Source organism: Passer montanus, unplaced genomic scaffold (genome assembly GCF_014805655.1).
Source record: "Passer montanus isolate IOZ18808 unplaced genomic scaffold, ASM1480565v1 scaffold15, whole genome shotgun sequence".
Lineage (NCBI taxonomy): Eukaryota > Metazoa > Chordata > Aves > Passeriformes > Passeridae > Passer > Passer montanus.
In genome coordinates this window covers 14,886,846-14,907,204 of record NW_024362051.1, presented here as the reverse complement: position 1 = coordinate 14,907,204, position 20,359 = coordinate 14,886,846, and the positions used below count along the sequence as shown (strand labels likewise).

The window sequence follows — 20,359 nt, the reverse complement described above, 5'->3', positions numbered from 1 at the left end:
CATTCAAAATACACATTCAAATTCCCCTCTGGTTTTGGAAGCCAAACCCCACCAGATTCAGTGAGCTGCAGCAGTTTTAACATGATGGTGAATGCATTTTTCAGGCTAGATTGGTAAAGCACTACAAAGCACCTGGATTCACCATCACCTAGTTGTCACAGTCCACATCTGTCCACATGGCCACCCACCATGCCAGCCCTGCTGGGTACATAGAGAGAGCACTGAATGGGCAGAACAGCTTTGCTGCCTCCTCCCAGCTAAGGAAGGAGCTCATCTCCAGCCTCCTGCCCCAGGAAAGGCAACATAGCAGGATCTGAGTCTCACCAACTGTGGCCAATTCCAAGGCAGCCCCCACAGCCTCTCCCCCGTGCTCGGGACCCTCTGGCTGTGGGGGGAAAGCTGAGGGAGGGGGTGCCCCAGCTCTCCTCTGTGCCCTGGGCTAGTGGCAGGGTCCCAGCAGCAGAGGACAAGTCTACAGCCTGATGTTGTGGAGGTGCATGGGTGGGTGAGCCCCAGTCCCATGAGGAGGTCCCCTGCAGGGGCTGAGCTGTTCTCAGAGGTTGTTGTTCTGATTGTCCTCCTTGTGTGGGCCTCCACTTTTTGTCATGGTCTCTTGGATGCTGTCATGGTGGGGTCTTACCCTTGGGGATAGAAAAGGATGATTGAGCTGTCAAGAAAAGCCCAGGCAGTGCCATGACCCCAATAGAAGTACAGCTGTCTTGGAGCTCCCCACTGCCTGGCATGAGCTGCCCCTCAACCCACAGCTCCTCCAACACAGGGCCCCCACAACCCCCCTGCCCTGGGCCCCCCAAAACTGTCAAAGGCTTAGGCAAGGGCCAGTGCCTCTTCTGCTGCCTCTGGATCAAAACTTACTTTTCTCTGTTGAAAACAATGAAGTCCCTCTGGAGTATTTCCAGGTGCTTCTGAAGGTGGCTGGCCTTTCACATTGGAATGGAAAAATAAAAGAGACAGGGAATAAATTCACAGTTTACATACAAAAACATTGCAAGGACAGTTTCAATGACACATGGCAATATGTTTAGGCACAGAGCATCTTTAGCCCTGCAGTAGGGAAAATGGAATTAAGGCTCTCCTCTTGCAGTAAAGCAGTGCATACACATCCTGCCCTTCACCACAAAGAAGATGGGGAGAGTTTTAGGAATAAAGTTGGTCACAATGGAAAAAAAAAAAATTCTGTCCAGTTTACTGTGGTCTTGCTAGATGGCAGTCACTGAAAAATGAAAGGCCTCCTTGACCATGCTTGTACCTGATGGCTCTCACCTGGGATGAATTGCTTCTGCTTGTGTCTTTCTCCTTCTTAGCCAAGCGCTTTTTTTTTTTGTGAAGAGGTTTGGATTCCAGGATCATTTCTTCCAGTTCAAAGGTTGGGTCACAGTTCAGTCTGCCTTTCTGGAGGAGAGAGAGAAGTGGCCTTAAGTGAGACACTGTCTTAAGGAGTCTCTTATAACCTGGACTGCATCTGGGAGCTGAATTTTGTAAAAAAACATGCACTAATTATAATTGCACATGCAGCCAAGAGCACTGGCTATACTCCTGATATTCTTTATCAGTCCCTTCAGCTATGGGCCGTATTCAAGGTGTCACAGTGCCTCCTTTTGTGCTCCTGCTTCACTCTGCCCTTTGGCTGCTTTGGGGTGGCAATGAGGATGAGGACAGTGTCCTGGCTGGGTTGTGCCTTTTGAGAGTAGCACAACAGCCCAGTGGAACTGGTCTTCAAGCAGTACAGAATCATACCCACCACAGAGAAACCCAGAAACAAGGGCGGATATACAATTAACAAATATTCATAGTTTAGCCCACCTTCTGCTGAAAACAAGTTGGAGTAGTTGGACTATTCTTCATAAGGGTTATGTTACTTATGTGCTGTTTTAATTCAATTTAAAAAGGCCCATAAACACAAATCTAGTGTATGTGCTATTTACTGTTAACAATGAGCTTGTTGGGGGAAGCATTGCAGGAGAAAACAATTCCCAGAAGATGGTGGGTGATCTCCAGGCTGCTGCTGAGCCCATCCTGGTGCACTAGGTTTTTGGATGTGGGGAGCAGCATGGCTCAGAGCATGGGTCAGCACGAGAGGGCTCACAGGCACTGCCCATCCCACACAGATGCACAGCCCAGCGGGCTGTAACACCAGTTCTGCACCCAGGAATTCCAGGAACATTACAAACAGGGCATATCAGTTTTGGGGAACCCACACTGTAATGTCCCTCCATTACTCTTTGCTACACACTCAGGGAAGAGACAGCTCTGCCCTGGTCTCTCTTTTCCCCTTGTCATACCTGGTGCTTCAGTGGAAATTTGTCAGAATGTCGCATGTCCCAGTGCTGGATGTGAGGCACCTTTACACTCAAATGGCCTTACCATGGGAATGAATTCTGGAATTATTCTTTTCTGGAGAACAGCATCCCAGTTCACGTCAGACAGGTACGGGAAGGACTGGATGTCCTTCAGCTGAGAAAAACGTTTCTTGGGGTTCAGCTCGAGCAACTGCAGCAAGAGATGAAGGGAAGAGATGAGACCATCCCCACAGGGCACACATTCTGTGGAGCACGGCTGAGGACACATGGTGCCAGAGACACTCCATCAATGCTGGCATTTGGACCAGTGCCTCTCCTGCTCAGTCCCTTCACCAGAGTATGCAGCAGGCTCACAAGCTCTGCCTCTGTTTATTCCCATTTTTACAAATTACTTTTATCCCCATTGTAGGAGCAGGCAATGGGGCAGAACAGTGGCATTAAACAATTTGTCCAATGTTAAAAATAAGCATTTGTTTGGAATGAGAAGTTCCACTCAGGTGTTTGTGTTCTACTTTTAAGACTGGATCAGTAAAACAGTCTGTTTTCTCACTCTACTAAAGTAATATTCTTATTTCAGTGTGAAAGTATGCCTTCACACTCCTTATTTTCATAATTTTTTAACATTGCTGTAGGGATTACTTGTGTGGAAGGAAAGGGTTGAAGTGGTCTCTGTTCAAGGATTATACATTGCATAAACTCCTGACACCTTGCACTCCTAAAACGCAGCGGGAAAACCAGATGATCCAAACCCTTTGGGGAATTTATAGGCAAGGTGAGCAGCACAGCCCTGCTCGTGCTGGCGTGCAGCCAGTCAGCAGCACTGTCCCCAGTGGCCAGCTCCCTCTGCAGAGCTCTGGCCTCCAGCCCAACGCCAGCGCCGCGGCTCCGCGAGGACAAACATCTGCCTGGGCTGGTAATAAATCCAGAAATCCACAGGGGATGGCTGAGCCAGGAAGGAGCCACGGTGGGGCTCATATATAATACATATGGCTGTTAAACCAGATGCAAAGGAGCACTGGGAAATTTAAATAATTGTGACATTGTATTATTTATTCACAAGGGAGCCTCCATGACTTGCTGCCTGCTGTGGTCCGGGAAAAAGCCGCCAGCATAGCAACACATAGGACATCTGCAGCAAATACTCCTGTATTACTGTTAGGCTTAACGAAATACTGGCTTCATGGAACTTTCAGCAAATGGAGATATTCTGCAATTTCCTTCCTGGAAAATATGCCATGATTCTGTCTCAGCAAAGAATTGACAGCCTCTTTTCGTTAAAATGTTTGATAATCTATTTCATTAGAAATTACGAAATACATATTTATATATTATTTGGAACAAAGAACAGTTGAAAGCTACATGTTGAAAAACCACACAGTTGAAAGTCCACACTTTCTTGAAATTAAAAAACTATTTACATACTTCTTTAAAATTTGCTGCTATGCAGGGTGTAAGTGCTCAGCTTTGCTGCCACTGTTAAGTCATAGTCTTGTTTATTGAAGCTATGGCTTCATTTCAAAAGGGATTTCAGCTTCAAAATTATTCCAGTAATGATTTTGAAGCAATTTTTATAACAGCTTTATTGAAAAAAAAAATGGAGTGGTGCATAAACCACACGGCATCAAAGGATTACAACAGTGTCAGCACTTCTTGCAAATATTTCCATCACTGGAAAAAATGTTTTTTGAGGATTAAATAAAAGTGATTCTTGGCCCAAATTTATTGACACATATATCAATATCTGCTTCTAAGTCAGTTAATTGGAGTGTAAGGTTATAGAGGAAACTGTGGAAGCCAAGGCTGCCCATGTCCTGAGAGCAGGTGCAGCAGCAGCTGTCAGCACTGCCAGCCCGGGCCGCAGCGCTGCTCGCTGCCACCGCCCTTGTGCAGCTGGCATTTATCACACAGCGTGCTCTGAAGGTCACTGACCTGGCCCTGACCATCTGCAAGCGCTGCCCACCGTGCAGGGCAGGAGCCTGGCACCCCTCACCTTCCTGATCAGCGCCACCATGTCCGGGCGCCAGGCGGCCGGGTACACCACGGCAGCTGTCCTGAACACCTGAGCCGCTTCAGTCGTGGAAGCGTTGGACCGAATGTGGTACGGCCTCTGTGGGAAACACCGCAAGACAAGCGTCAGTTTATCTGCTTTTCAGACTTCTTGAGAAATCTGCTTAGAACACAGAAGCTTCACACAGTCTCACTTCCAGTCCCCAGCCTCCTGTGGGACATCTCTCCCTGCATGACCATGGCTCAGTCAAAAAACAAAGTGTCAGCAAGAACTACACTAATAACTGGGCATTTAACAGCAGGACAGGCAGGAGCAAACCCCAGAAGTCAGTGGGAATTTGGAATTTACTTGGTCAGTGTTTTTATCTTACAAGGCTGTGACACATAGTGCTGTGGTTAGAGCACTCCTGAAACTCCCTGTAAAACATTTTTCACTCATGCTGGGGACAATGCCAGTGAAAAGAAGACAAATATCCCCCAACAATAAAATCAGCTCAGAAAAGGACGTCCCAGGAGGGGTCATCAGTCTCAGGTGGGCATCAGGATGCAGGGTGACAGTTCCTTTTGCCCTGTGGCCACTGTCATGTCACCGGGACAGGTGAGCCATTGCAGAGGAGCACACGGTACAGTGCAGCACCAGGGACTCCTCCTGCATCAACATGCAGTGCACAGCCAGTGAGTGACACAGTGACACATGCACTGTACAGCACAGGTGAAGTCACCTCCCTGTTTATTTTACATCTACAATTCTGCCAATTTACCTGGAGAGAGAACTTAAAATGGCAGTGTTTCCATCTCGAAAGTTTTGATTCACAGATTTTTACCTTATTTTTGGAGGAAGAAGGCAGGATCATACTAAAAGTGCATTTAAAGAATAGCAGCTATAAATAGAGATCAGATTAGGTGCAGTGTGCTTGACATGTGCCAGTACTAGATGGACCTCAAGGCCCCCCTTCCCCTGCGTGCAGCCACCCAGGTGCCCACTCTCACCACGGCTGTGCCATCATGTACGAGCACAAGACAGCATTTCTGCTCCTGCCTTTAGAAACAGTGCCATCAAGTCAAAACCCAACGTGATGCACAGTCCTGCCATTCATTTAGCATTATAGTGCTATTTGAGTGGAAAACTCAAATATTACATTAAGATGTTTACAGAGGGTACATTGCTTCAGCTACCCAACAGGACAGACAGCCACATCCCCTCAATATCTGCTAAACTAATCTCTTGCAACTGAGACACACAAATTCAAATGAAAAAATCTGTTCATCAACATGTCTTCTGCAAAGATGGATAAGAGGTTTTAAAAACCATGCTTTGCATACTCATATTGAAAGAAGCTTCCGAGCCTCCCAAGATCTTAAATGTTCCTCTTTGAATTACATTATTTTGCTTAGAATAACATAATTTTAAAAATTTTGTCCCACTTTTTTACACAACACTTTCAAAACACTGATATATTTGTCTAGCTACAAAGCTCCCAGCCTTGCCCAAGTAAGCAGCAGAGCCCTGATGGCACAGGCAGGGATTGGGCTTTTCCCATCATTTGCTCCAACTGCTCAGTCTTGTTACAACAGCAAGTGTTTTTTTCAAGTTTTCTTTTTCCTTGCAGGATAGAAGCTCCAAGTAAAGGATATTGCACCCCAAACTTCAGGAGCTGTTGCTTGTTTGCCTTGCCCCCTTTTATCAACCCAGAGGCCCCCAGCTGCACAGGGAACTGCCACAACATGCTGCTGTGTGTTACAGCAGCTTCTCTGACCATGATCACAAGAACCCTGGTGAAGATCTCCTCTGCTGTAGTAAGTCCTAAGCCTTGAATTCAGCCTGGCCATGTCATCTCTGCTATAAAGCATTAACCCTCCCCACAGCATGTCCAAGGGCAGAGCAAGCCAGGCCACAAGCCAAACACATACCCGAGTTCTGAGCAGCTCGTAGGCAGTGACTCCCAGAGACCACCAGTCCACGGCAAAGGAGTAGCTGGTGGGTTTTGTGGAGCTGAACATTTCAGGTGCTGTGAAATACAGGGGAAAAAAATTGCCTTGCTGCAATCCCAAGTGGAAATGAGCAGCACAGAACACCTGACCCCTGCCCTTCCCGTGCTGCCAGGCTCCTGCAGCAAGGCCACCCAGCAGCCCCACAGGAAACTCTCTGTGCTTCTCTGCCCCAAAGCCCAAAAAGACAAATTCCTTTTACTGACACAGGAGTTGCCAACCATTCACAGCAAACGAGCTCCGGAACAAGCACATTCACTCAACCTAGGCATAAGGTGGCCTAAGTATCTCTTCACCTCTCCCCTGAAGTAGGACACGCACACTCCCCAGCTGCACTGAGGCATTTCTGGGGAGGCACGCCTGTCCCCACCCTGCATCCCCTCTCCAGGGTGCTCCTCACTTCAAACTGGGTATGTTTTGATGGGGATCAAGAAGAAAAGAGTCCCAGCTCTAACCAAAACTGTCTTCAGCTGTGTCCCACCACAGCAGTCCACCCAAGCCCACAAAATGGGGATTCAAGGACATGTAAGTGCCCCTGGTTCTCACCCATGTAGGGCTTCGTGCCAGCGATGGTGGTGACAGGGCTGTCCTTCGTCAGCATCGTGGCGATGTTGAAATCAGTGATGTGCACGTGTCCTGAAAGACAGAGGCTAACGTGTTACAGGCTTGGCTTTAATTGCACACCAGAAATAGCTCTGAATCAGAAAGATAAAGTAAAATACTCAATGGAAAGGAGTCTCCAGGTCAAAAAATCTCGTGGGAGAACTGATAGAAAATATTTCAGCTTGCAGGCTGCTTGCAGATGTCTCTTGCTTCAAATGTCCCCATGTTTTCCCTTTGGGGAACCAGAAAATACAAGAGTTCTCCAAAAAGTAATTTAGTGATGATTGTTTTGAGTCTTCCTATATTTTAGGATCAGTCTGGAAAAGAAAATGAACTCTGTGTATGCCCAAAGTTTTCTTAGCTTTTCTAAGTTTGTCGGAAGACAAACCTTTGCTGCTGTGGATGAAGAAAAGGAATACTACAAGTCACAGACAAAAGGACACTGCAGCCAAGGGTATGTCCCCAGAAAAAAAACACTCTGCAAGAGAGAGTTTAAAAAATCACAGTGAGCAGAGAATAGACTCAAAATTCATTCTGAATTGTAGCATCATTATAAAAGTTAGTAGGTTGTGTCTTCCTGGGCTGAATGCAGCTGCAGAGATGAACAGAGCCTTTTCCCCTTTTTTTTTTTCCTCTTCAGGGAGCGCTGACCTACCCTCCCATGGCCATGGTGATGCCAGCTCCTCTCAGGAAGCTGTGCCATCCCAGTCTGAATGGCCCAGAGCTCTGGGAGAATGGTGATGGGTCACCAAAGCCTCCAACAGTGAGGACTGACCAAAAGCACGAGATGGGCAGCCCTGAGCCCCAGCAGTGCCAGGGCCCCAACATGTCAGGGAGGACAAGGCTCTCCATGGTCTGTGTGGGGCCCTCCATGGTCTGTGTGGGGCTCTCCATGGTCTGTGTGGGGCTCTCCATGGTCTGTGTGGGGGGCAGCAGCCGGAAAAAGACGGAGCAAGGCAGGACAGGGGCTCCAGCACTGGCAGTCAAAGCCACTTTGCTGCCAGCTCCTAAATAAATTATCAGACAGGGCTCTGAAATTAGAGGTCATATGCAAACGGATCTAGTCTGGCTCGGTGCTGCCAGGCAACCTTGGTCACACACAGCCTGTCACAGGGCCAGGCAGTGCCTCCCTCGGGAGCTGCAGCATCTCAAGTCATAACAAATGCAGGTATGCCTCCTCCCTGCACTGACTTTTCTCTTCCAGCAACTTGCTCTAGCTGCTATGAAGATTTCTCACAACAATATAGTTACTTGGATTTTAAAAAAAATATTACCTAAAAAAATGTTTCTCTAATGAGTTACAAACACATGAATATCAGACAACTCTTCACTGCGAGATCTGTGCCAAGAAAAAAATGTGACTGAAGAGCCATGCAAGAATATAGTTAAGAGTTTTGCCTATGAAAAACTATAGAAAAACCAATAGGAACATTTATAACATACCTAACACCCAATCCTCTTCAGAGCTGCCTCCCCATGCCAAATGCTCAAGGAAAAAGAAAATACATGGCCAAGGCTTATCCATTGCACCATAATTAATTCTGTTTGTGCACAAACCCTGCAGTGACACAAGCATTGCCCTTCAAATGATGCATTTTGAGTCAGTTTTAAACAAGAACAAAGAAAATGTTAAGATCAGGTGTGCTGGGCTACTGGCCCCAAGCAGCACCAAACATATGGTTCTGCCAGTGTCTTGTAGGGACACCATCCAGCCAGTGAGCCAAAGGAGGCACTGGCTAAAACACCAAGGCAAGCCCAGAAACACCACAGCATCACAGGCTGCCAGGTACAAGACGCTGCTGCTCAAAAAGCTGGAGCACACAGGATGGGATGGTCCTGCTCCCAGCTGGGCTGAGCGGGAGCGCCCAGCAGCAAAGGATGGCACCAGCAAGCACGAGACTGCAGCTTGTCTGCTGCCTCCAGCTGCTCCTGCACTCGTGCATGACACACAGCGCCTGGCACTTACCGTGCTCATCCAGCAAAATGTTGTCGGGCTTGATATCTCTGAGAAACAAAGCAGAGAAGGAGAGACAGCCATTAGCCTGGAGAAGGGAAGGAAACACGCTGCTGGCCCCCCAGGAAAGGCAGGCTCTGGGGCACTGGCAGAGACACGGCACCCCCAGAGCCTCGGGCTTCTCAGCTCTGATGTTCCTGTTTGATTCAGGCCTGAGTGAGTAACCAGCACCAGCAGCACGGGTACACTGCAGGCTGCAGGGGCTTGGGCCACAGCACTCACCTAAGTCCACCCACAGTTAGGTTAGAGAGTCTTTTTGTTGTTTTCCTCCTGTTACTTGTCAATCTATTTCAATACTGTATGAGAAGGGGTCCCCAGTACAAATTAAAGCATTTTAATGTCTTTGTTCTAGATACAAATAGGTTACCTACAGGTTTTATTCCTAAGTAAAAGGACCCCACAAAATAATACCTATAAAAATGCTGTAAGGAAACACTTTCACTGAAGGGAGAAACCGTACACCTGATACTCTGATACAGCCACAGTGTCCACCTGAGCGACTTTACAAGCTATTACCTGCCTTTAATGAGCTCATTACACCAGTTCCCACTGAGCACCTGGCCACCTGATGCCCCAGAGAAAAGGTCCCAGCCAGGAGGCAGGCAACAGGCACAGTGACCCTGTGCCAAGTGGTGCTCCCCACCAGGCCCAGGAGTTCCCAGTGAAGAAGTGAACACTTTTAGGATTTTATCTTTAGAAATTCAATCATTAGGATACAGTTTGAGTTCTCCAAGTCACCTGGAATCAAAGCCGCACAGTATATCTAATTGTCATCTAATAGCTTACAGGTTTCTGGCATCTTGTTACCCAAACAACTTCCAGTGGGTTATAAACAGTGGTTCCCTTCCTGGTGCCATCCCATCACAGAGGTGAGTATAGGGACAGGCATCATTAGCTGAGCACAGGGCAGTGGCAGGTAAGCAGCTGATTTTCCCCCTCAGTACAGTGGAACTCTTTTTTAAGTTATTACTTTTTAATTTCTAGTGGCTGTTTCTGATCTCCCTCAGTCTGGCATACAGCCTCTGAAATTACACCAGCACAGTAAGATCATTCTCAGGATGCAAACAAATACCAGACATAATTCTGCTTATCGTTCATTTGTATATTTCTTTTTTATAAGCTGGTTATATAATTTCCTAACCTAAATGATATTAATATTTCCCATTATTTTACAACTGGGTGGGAAATAATTACAGCCTGAGTTTGCTGTCTCTGCACAGCTTTGTTCAGCCAAACAAAACCATTGCTTCCCTATCTCCTGATGTTCCCAATTACAGCTGTTGCAGTGTAATTGCCTCAGCCAAATCACTTTATCAATCAAGTACTGTCCCACTGGGTTACAGTGTTAATTAAACAACTTGCATTACAGTGTTAATTAAATAACTTGCAAATTTTACAGTCTGCCATACATGTTTTGTTGTACTTGATTTACCTTAAACACATGCAGCTGTGTGAAAAGCACACTGCAACCTCACCTGCAGTTTCTCCCACTCCTATTCCCACTGGGGCAAAGATCCCTGCACGTAAAGCACAAAAGCAGAGGTATGAAAGAGGAGACCCCGAGGAGGTGGCAGCTGTCCCCTGGGCCTGGCCCGGGTGCAGCAGAGCAGAACTGCTCTGAGCTCCTGTGGCTGCAGGGACAGGCAAGGGATCTCTCCACCCTCACTCCTTGGACATGGCACTGTGGGCAGGAACAGGCGTTCACCCTCACCAGGGTGTGCCTTCCCCACTAACAACCATTTCAATTTTACACTTTCCACGCTTAATTTTTATATACTGCACAAGAATGCTCATCTGCAGTGGTATTTCTAAATGAAGTGACCTTCTCCCTGCAATTACTGACCCTCACAGACCCTCTCTGATCATCCTCCCTGACAGCAGCTAGCGTGGCTAAACTCTTGGGCCCCTGAGCTTTGCAGAAGAGCAAAAGACACCAGCAGAGGAGCCATGTGTCTCTCCATCCACAGCCAAATCCTGCTTCCCAGCCAGGGGAAACCTCTGCCATTCTGCAGGTCTTCAAAGTTATGGGAAGAACTCATGCATTTTTTTCACTGGCCATGAGAAATTGTGGTAGCCAAAAAGAAACTCTCAGCACTTCTAAAAAGGGATTTACCTCATACAGGAAAAAGTTGTGTTTGGGCCCAGTCCTTGTATTTTGGTGCAATACAGAGAGGGGCAAAGGGAGACACCTTCAAGCATGAACACAGGAGTTCTGAGTGCTGACACCCACACTCCCTGCATGAGGATGGACATTAATGAGTTACAGTAATTAAAACCCAGGATCAGTGGGCAATCAAATATTTCACAGCTACCCCAGAGGGACAAATCAGATGGTCTCTGCTGTATATGAAATACTTTTCTGGGGGATGCCTTGTGTTTCATATCAAGGAGGAACAAGCCTCCCCACAGCACAGCCTGTGGCCTGGCTGACCTGTGGATGATGTGCCTGCTCTGCAAGTAGTCAAGGGCCAGCACCAGCTCGCAGATGAAGAGTTTCACAGTTCCCTCCTGGAACCGCACGTTTTGTTGGAGGTGGTAGCGCAGGTCCCCTCCGAGCAGCAGGTCGACCACCATGAACATATCCTCTTCATCCTGGAATGAGTACCTGAAACAGCACACGCGTGGTTCAAGGACAGTAGCATTGAAAAATGACAGGTAATAAAGGAACATATGGTACCTCTGGGAACACTCATCATTTCTTGGAATTTTTCACTCCAAATTTCACGACCTTTCCGTGCTCTGTTTCCTACTATTGTCACACTTGTGACAACAAATAATTTAGTCTCAGATCCATAAGAGTCAGAGCAGATTGTATGAACAACCGAGGATGGGCATTCTGCCTTCTCCCAGCACCAACAGGAGCTGACCACAGGAGCAGGGCAGAGGAGCCCTGGCCCTGCAGCCCTGGACTGGAGGTGCCCCTGTCAGGCACGGCAGCAGCCTGCCTGTGACCCCGTGTGCTCGGCACAACAGGGGTGCAGCTGCTCTCTGCTGGTCCTCTGTCAGTGATCTCATTGGATGGGCTGTGTCTCCCTGAGAGGGGCTGACACCCAGCTGTGAGCTCTTTCCTCATGGACTTTTCCTTTTCAACACACTGCCTCTTGATGGGTGACCAGCACACCAGCCAGACCACTGCTCCACACGAAGATTGTAGGCTGTGTATCACCCAGAGGGCAGGAAAGACACAGGAATGCTAAAGGCATCCTGAAGCCAGGGATGGCATGGCAAGAACAGGAGCAGGGGCACGTGGATGGTTTGCTCTGTACAGATCCCTGCATAGACACACACTGGTCAGCTTTCAGCTGCTGAGTGAGCTTTGCCTGGAGCTTTGTGCTCAAGGAGGAAAGACAAGTTTGGAGATATTATATGGGAGGTGTAGCTGCATCTTTACCATTCATACCCCAACAAGAACCAGTCTAAATGGCAATAGCAGCAAAATACCAAGAGTTCACTGAACTACACTCAGGTTACAGAAGATTTCAAAAAGGAAGAATTAATCAAGGATTTTTGATCTTCAATGTCTTTTAGACTATTTTTTGTGGTTTTGTGTGTGTTTAGCATTGATAATTTATATTTTATTCTAAAAAAAAAATCCAATTTCCAATAAATGTAATTACCCATGACCCTAGAGGAATACTGAACCTACAGGATATTGGCCACTTTATCATGCAATATGTGAACTCACACACCTTGGAATGTTACTGGTTAAACTTACTGATTACTCACAAGTTTAAGAAGAAAGAAATGTCAAGGGACAGCCAGCAAAGAGCCCTGCCTGGCCATCAATCCCATGCTGCCAGAAGTTGCTGGTGATTGCAAAGAGCTCCTTTAAATACAGGTGGGGTTATGGTGATAGCCAATACCTGCCCAGGGGACACTGCAAAGGGACACATGAATAAACTCCCTTGTGCTGTCTGAGGAGACAAGGGAGATAACTGCTTAACTAAACAGGATTCTCCTGAAAAAGAGCCCCAGTCAATGGAATTCACCAGTTGCTCCCAAGACAGGCTTGAAGCAGATGAGGAGGGTCTGATCCCAAAAGCGTCTCTCATTGACTCAAGCAGGGAGCCAAGGCACCACCTCTTACCATAAATTAACCAAGAAAGGGTGTTCCAGGCCCTGCATAATCTGCAGCTCCTTGAAAACATTTCTCACTTCATTACGCTCCACACACTTCTGTTTGTTCATGTATTTCATGGCATACATCTTCTTGGTGTCAGTCTTTTGCACCACGCAGACCTAAGAGAGCAATCAGGGGATAAAACAGAGATGATTTGTCAGCAAATTTTGCCAGGTAAAACCCAGTGACATGAGTGTTCTCCTGCAGCTTTGGCAGTGCTGACACTGCCAGGGCACAACTCCATCCACCAACGCTGCAACACTGGACACTGCCTGGGAATCTCTTGGGAATTTCAGACAAAGAGAAATTTGTGGAGGGAAGATGAGAGGAAGGAATTTATCATCACAGCTTGGGAGGCAGGGAATCACAGAGAAGTCAACGTTTTATTTAATGCCATTCACTAACCATCATGTCAAATGCTCCCACACTAGTTACTGCTGGGAGCCCCCTCCAGCACAGAGCTACAGGTCAAACACTGGGACCAGCACCTGATCCTCACTCTCCTGAGAAGTGTTACTCAGTTCACAGGAAATCTCCAGCTTTGTTTAAGGGGTACTGGGCTTTGATTTTTGGCTACCGAATAGAAAAGGATTTGGGCGCTGATTCCTTTCTGATTACCAGGAATTGAAGGTCAAGGCTCACTGATAGTGCATGGGCTTTTGTTCTGTACTCTCATGTGAGCCTCCAACTCATCTATTTCCACCCAGTTACATCTCCAGCTGCCCACATGGTGATTAGTTTCCAAAACACTCACTTTTCCAAAGCTGCCCTTCCCAATAGCTCGCAAAATCTCAAAATGGTCGAAGGTAACTGTAAGAAAGAGCAACATTTCAATAGTAAGTGGCTGAGCAAACATTTGAGAATATTATGTTATTTCCACTTCTTTATCCCTATGAGCTGAGAAAAATGAGGGATACCCCAGAAATATTCTCTTCCTTTTGGAGACTTGGGTGTTGTTTAAACTTAGTGTGTTTAACAGGGCTTTTTTTCTCTATGGCTCAGCCTCAAAGGCAAGTTCCTTAGGTCAGCCTCTGTCACTGCAGATCAGGCAGGGTCAGGACAGGGCCTTTCCTGGTGTTGTGTTTCTCAGCCACAGAAGCTGGTGCTGTGTAACACTGAACCCAGAGAGAGACCCAGCAGAGACCAGCCACTCCCAGGGCAATCCCACAGCCAGAGCACACCACCCTGAGGAACAGAACTGCTCATTAACCCAAGCAAGCGTAAGTGGTTGCTTATGAGAAATGCCAATACTGAGCATTTAGATGCACCAGGGATAAAATCTTCAGGAAAACGTCACAGCACAGATTTCTTTTGCACTACAGAAATGGAAAAAATATGAAAACCAAAGAAAAATTGTAAGCAGCTGCATTAATAATTTGGAAACTGAAGCTGGTTTTGCTGAGCAGCTGCAGACTGGCAGGGACACCGCTGCCATTGGAACAGCACTGGTGGGGTATCCAGCTCCTCTTATGTTTTATGTTTATTACTGTGTATTTGTATTTATCTACATATGCATATTGTTGTTGTACCTAGGTGAAAGCCCATATGGCAGTCAGCAAGCTGACTCATGCAACAGCAAATATATTTATGGAGCAATCTTTTAATGACTGTCTCTGTGATCTTGGCAGCACAGGGACCCTGGCCTCCAGCACTGCTCCCAGCAGTAGTTTTCCAGCTCCTTTTCCAGCCAACCCAGCCTGCAGGCTTGGCCTCCCAGTGCCTGCAGGCAGTCCTGCCCAGCTGGGCAGCCACCAGGAACACCCATGGGAGCACCCATCGCTCCAGCCACCTTCCCACCGTTCTCCCTACCACTCCTCCCTACACTGGGACCTCCAGAACAGAGCTCTCCAGCCTCCAGAGCAGCAGCATTTTGTCTCTGCCTCGGAGGTGCCTGGCAGTGCCCCAGGGACTCCTCTGCTGACAGTTTTGCTTTCGGAGCTGCTGGGAGGGGAGGGAAAAGGGACCCCAAGACCAGACCACAGCTCTGCAGGGACCACGGGCACACTGCTGCTGCTGCTGCTGACCTCCACACACTGTGCTGGCCTGGGACACCCAGGGGTTTGCAGGCTCAGCACAGTGCTGGCTGGCACCCTCACAGCCAGTCTGCACTGCAGAGCTCTGCAGCCCCAGACAACAACAGGAAAAGTCCTTACCTTCCTCATTCCCATCCAAGGGCGGTGACTTGCTGGAGGTGTTTGCCCCCATGGTGTGCTCAGCCCAGGCTCAGCACTCTCCACTCCTCTGGGTTCTGCTCCTCTGGTACAGTTCTGTGGGTCAGTCCTGCCAGACCTTGGCAATGTCCTGCTGATGCATCCTGCAGAGGGCAGGAAGCAAAAGTTCATCATTTACAGCTTGTGAATGTCTCACTGGAGGTTCTCTGTTCTGGGGACAAGACTGACTGTAAGGGACAAGCACATTGCAATGGAGCTCACTGGAGAACCAGCAACACCATAACCTTGTACCTCAGATCAGGACTGCTGCCCGCTGCAGGAAGGGTAGGAACAGCAGCAGACCCAGGGATCTGGCTCATGTTTTCTGTATCATCCAGCATGTATTTTGTAGCTTCAGGGGTGACTAACTGTAGTGAGACCAATATCCAAAATAAATGGACACACTGACTTGGCTAGATAAAGCCAAAAGGCACTTTTGACTACTGAGGCCATGTGGAAGGGTAAAAGCTACGGAAGAAGAAATTCACAGTGTCAACCTTTTGATTTAAGCAGTTACACACGTCTTTCATTTGGGAAAAAAAAATCATACAATTCTGGTATTTCTAACCAAAAGATTCCATGTAAAATCAAGATATAGTTTCCACTCAGGTTCTTCAGATTATTTTTGGATATGAACTATGAACAGAACAGCAAACCTGATTTCTGGCTTGATGCTGGCTGCAGTGACTGGATTTCCTCTCCCACTGCAAGGGGACAGGTCTGTTCATTAGCAGGGAGCACAGGAATTTTCCAATCTTTCCTGACATGTCTGTAGGGTTTACTGACACTTGAGAGAGCTTGAACACTCTCTGTAAGGTACAGCAAACACGATATTTTTAAAGCATCCACATGCAATGCACCTTTATGTGCTTGTTTTGATACTGACATCCCTGTGACATACACCTTTATTCCTTGTTGCAAGTACACAGCCTAAAAAGAACAAAATGAGGGAGTACCAGTGTGGCAAGATCTGGACTGGGTCCAGCCCAGAGCATTCTCCAGGGCATCCATATGTTCACTGATCATTTTCTCAGATCTATGCTTTGGAAATGTCTACTACCTAACTTCACTTCTTTAAATTAACAAAATTGTGGTACTGAAGCAGAAAAGGGAGGAATCATAAGAAAGATGTTGGAGCAAAGAGAATTACTGGGAACTGGGTCTGTCATGGGATACAGTGAGTTACCCCACCAGCATACACAGCTCCTTTTCTCCAGCTAACCAAAATAAAATCTTAATTTCCCATTTCAGAACTGAAACAAGATCCAGCAATAAAACAAATGAAGGAGCAAATGTTTACAATTCCCATCAGTGCTTCTGGCAGGAACAGATCGAGCCTTCAGTCTCAAACAAACCCACAGTAGTAACTCTTTTTGAGCCCCAAAACTTACTCTTCAGAATAAAAATAGACCTTCAGATGCAACAGCCATAAAGGATATCACAGGTTCCCAAGGAAACTTCCTTGCACAGCAGTTTGGAGCCAAGTTCATTTTTGAAAATACATCCATACATACAAGCTCTGAGGAAGGAGTGCTTGAAGTTAAGCTAGCCTGAGTAGCCTGAATAATAATTACAAGGATTTCCACCTTTACAAAGTGTAGCCGGGGGATGGAAATGATAAATCTTTCACTGTTTCACGCTGCAAAGTCACAAAACTATTAAAATCATTACCTTTCCTGGGCCAGATTTCCTGGCGCTTCCACGCTGAGAAGACGCGGGGTGGGAGCCCGGCTCAGCTGCGCTGCGCAGCGCTCGGGGCTCCCCGGGCACCGCGGGGCTGCGCAGGCGGAGCATCCCAGCCCCGCGCACGCCAGCACGCCCTGGCCACTAGCCATGAATGGAAGCCCCACGCCAAAGGGAGGAGAGCAGCCAGCTGCGAGGTTTGCAGGGCGAGCAGGGTGTGCTGAGGGGACGGCAGCGCAGGGGGACGGGGACGGGCTGCGGCTCGGCCGAAGGATGGGCACCAGCAGCGCCGGTGGAGACACCCCTGATGGGCACTGCCGAAACCTGGAAGGGGACGGCTGCCTCCAGGGGCTCACAGGCAATTTCTCTCACCGCCTCGGCACTACCCGAGCACCGCTCCGCCGAGGAGCTGGGACTGCGCGGCTGCACAGCCCGGAGGGACATCGCCCTGCGCTTGGGTCCCGGAGGAACCAGCGATGACCCCGAACTCCCCCGGCGTTCGGGAGGGGCGAGGAGAGGCGCCCTGAGTTTCACCATCAGCGCGCTGGGCGTCCCCTCCGGAGCGAAGGGTGTCTCTGCGTTCTCCCGGCCGCAGCCGGGTCTCCGGCAGCGCGACCCCGGCCGGAGCGCGCTGCGGGCAGCGGCGGAGCTGCCGCCGGACCCCGCGCGTCCCAGCGGGCCAGCAGCGAGAGCCCCCCGCCCGCGGTCACACCGCCCCAAAGCGCGACCGAGAGGCGCCTACCTGGGGCTCGCAGGGAGCGGGCACCGCCGGCCCGGGCGGCACCGCCGGCGGGGGAGAGCAGCCGAGAACCGGCCGGGCCCCGGTGCGGCGGGAGGAGCCTGCGGCACCGCCAGCGACACTGGCCACGGACACGCCACCGCCCCCGGGGCCGCCGCGCCGCCAGGGAGGTGTCCCTGTGCGTGTCCCCGAGCCTGTCCCTGTCCCTCTGTCTGTCCCTGTCCCTGTCCTCTCCCTGTCCCTGTCCCTGTCCCTGTCCCTGTCCCTGTCCCTCTACCTGTCCCCGTCCCTGTCCCCGTGCCTGTCCCTGTGCCTGTCCCTGCCCCTGTCCCTCTGCCTGGGACTGTGCCTGTCCCTGTCCCCGTCCCAGTCCTGCTGCGAGGAACGACAGTCCCTCTGACGGCCGCTCTGCCGCCCCTGGCCGCGGGGTTTTCCTTTCTCCTCTATCCGCCTCCTGCCTGGCCCTCTGCTGTTTTTGGAAGGGGGCTGCGGGCTCCGCCTTCCGTGCCCGGGCGCATCCAGCCCCGCCTCGGGGGCAGCTCCAGGGCCAGCCCCGTCGGGGCCTCGGTCCCTCTGATCCTGGTACGGCCGAGTTTCGGGGCTCGCTGCCTCCCCGGCCCGCTCGCATTCCCCCTGGGAGGATCCCATAAGAAGAGAGACACCGCATTTCCCACCCCATTGTCCATACTCGTCCGACACTGGCTTTTCTGCTCGCATTCCTGAGTGCCAGGAGCAGGCTCAGACTCCCAGAGCTTTGAGGAAGAGCCGTCCTTGCCCCAGGGCAGACAGAAATCAGAGCAGTTACCCAGTTTTAGCAATTTCATGTGTTACTTAGAGAAGAACCAATAAGCTGAAACACAGCTGGGTCTCTCCAAACTATCTAAACCAATTCAGATCGTCTGAAATACAGACCCATGGACAGCAGAGGGAGAAAGACGCTGGATTCCTGCAGGGCTGGGTTGGGCCAGGGGACATCTGTCCTCAGGACCCAGCTCTGAGGTGAGGACACGTGCAAGGGCTCTGGGGGCAGGTGGGCTCCAGGTCGGGACACCAGCTCCTGTCTTGGAGATGACCTGCACTGCCTCACAGTGAGGATGAGGAACCAGCAGTTACCACACAGAAATCAAGCAACAAAGTGCTTTGAAGTAAACCATCTCTGGTGGGTAGGATAAGGTGTTCACGCTGCAGGGAATTGCAGTGATTTATCCACAGCTCCCGCATCAGGAGATGCCCAAGACCAAACTCTGCCTTTCAGAGGATCCACTTTTGGTTTTCTGGCTATCCAAAGCAGCTTTTCCTGAATAGACTAAAATTTGCTGGATGGAGAATCCTTTCTATTTGACTTTTCATGTGAGTGACTTCCATGAAGCTTGAAGATTTTTACCTTAAGTAATTAGAATCCTTTTCTAAACATTATTATTCAGATTTTATTTCCAACAAAAGCTATAATCCAGGACAAACCCAGTAAATCTAGTGGAATCAGTAGTGGAGATATTACAAAAGTAGTAGTCCAGAGTGGGTCATCTGAAGAGTTTCAGGATCTTGTATGTTTGCAGAAATGAAATATTAAAGCCTGATTATTGAGTAGGCCAAAGAAAAAGCAAATGAGAGGACAGAAGGCAGATCTGCAACAGCTCCTGAGAAACAGCCAACTCTGTTCCCCACTGGGCAGTGGAAAAACACCATTCTGCTTGGTGCAGCAGAGGGATTTATTTTCCATGGAAAACAGAGCCTCCTGTCCCAGAGCTGGGGCTTTGGTCTGCAATAAAAAGAAAGCACACTTAGGGGGAAAAAAAAAAAATCAGTTAAATGTGTCCCCCAGTTTTCTCAAGAAATGGAGCTTTTCTACTGTGTCAGCTCAGAAACAGGAGGCATGTCCCAAGCTGGGGAATTTTTTCACTCATACAGAGAAGAAACTCAGGGGACTGAAGTGGTCTCTCTGTCATGTGCAACAGCCACCACCAGCTTTCCTGGCCTGAGAAACGGGAGCGCCGTGGTGGATCTCTGGTGCCTTCTAATGGAGAGGAGGCACAGCTTATTCCTCTCCTCCAGGAGGCTCCTGCCACCAACCCATACACTCCTCCAGCACATAACCCCCACCTCTCCCCCAGCCTGGGCATGCCAGGCAAACCCCTGGGGTCTGCAGAGGTCACAGGGGGCAAAGACCCTCATGGCTGCCACTGACTTAAAAAATAATTTTTTTAAGTTCTATTCACCTTTATAATTTTAACTATTCAGCTAACTATACTTTTGGTTCAACTATCAAATTAATTTTTATCAATGGCTTGCAAAAACAGAGAAGTTTTGCTACGCTTATTCTATGTATTTTCTGGAACCATAAGTCTTTAAAGAAGGGGAATTATACTGAGCAGCCATAACTCAGCTGTAATCTTCCACCAAACTTTACATGATGGGATGCCTGTAAGGTGTCAGATTTCAATAGCCATTGCTGGCATCTCCTGTGATTAAAGCGGGCTTACCTCCACACACTGCCCACAGCTCCTTCTGAATGAGAATTGTCTTGTATGCTTTGCAGGTGGCTGCCAGTGCCAAAGTGTAGGCACTGATATACATACTTAATCAAGGTTAAAACTCACTGCAGGCTGTGCAGAGGTGTGGCCCACCCAGGGGTGCCCTCCTGTAGCGGAGGCTCGCCCATGATCAGGGATTAAGTGT

General features: G+C 48.9%; 1 protein-coding gene across 1 annotated transcript; it reads right to left on the bottom strand.

Moving 5' to 3' along the window:
- Positions 1-39: 39 nt before the first annotated feature.
- On the bottom strand, positions 40-17,883 carry STK32A (serine/threonine kinase 32A). Its single transcript, XM_039701691.1, has 13 exons — positions 17,687-17,883; positions 15,205-15,365; positions 13,806-13,861; positions 13,019-13,170; positions 11,363-11,536; positions 8,884-8,921; positions 6,861-6,950; positions 6,237-6,334; positions 4,309-4,425; positions 2,383-2,508; positions 1,282-1,410; positions 874-938; positions 40-641 (listed from the first exon to the last, which is right to left on the bottom strand). Exons 2-13 carry the CDS (start codon positions 15,254-15,256, stop codon positions 554-556), a joined length of 1,185 nt encoding a protein of 394 aa, XP_039557625.1. The 5' UTR covers positions 15,257-15,365; positions 17,687-17,883; the 3' UTR covers positions 40-553.
- Positions 17,884-20,359: the final 2,476 nt, after the last annotated feature.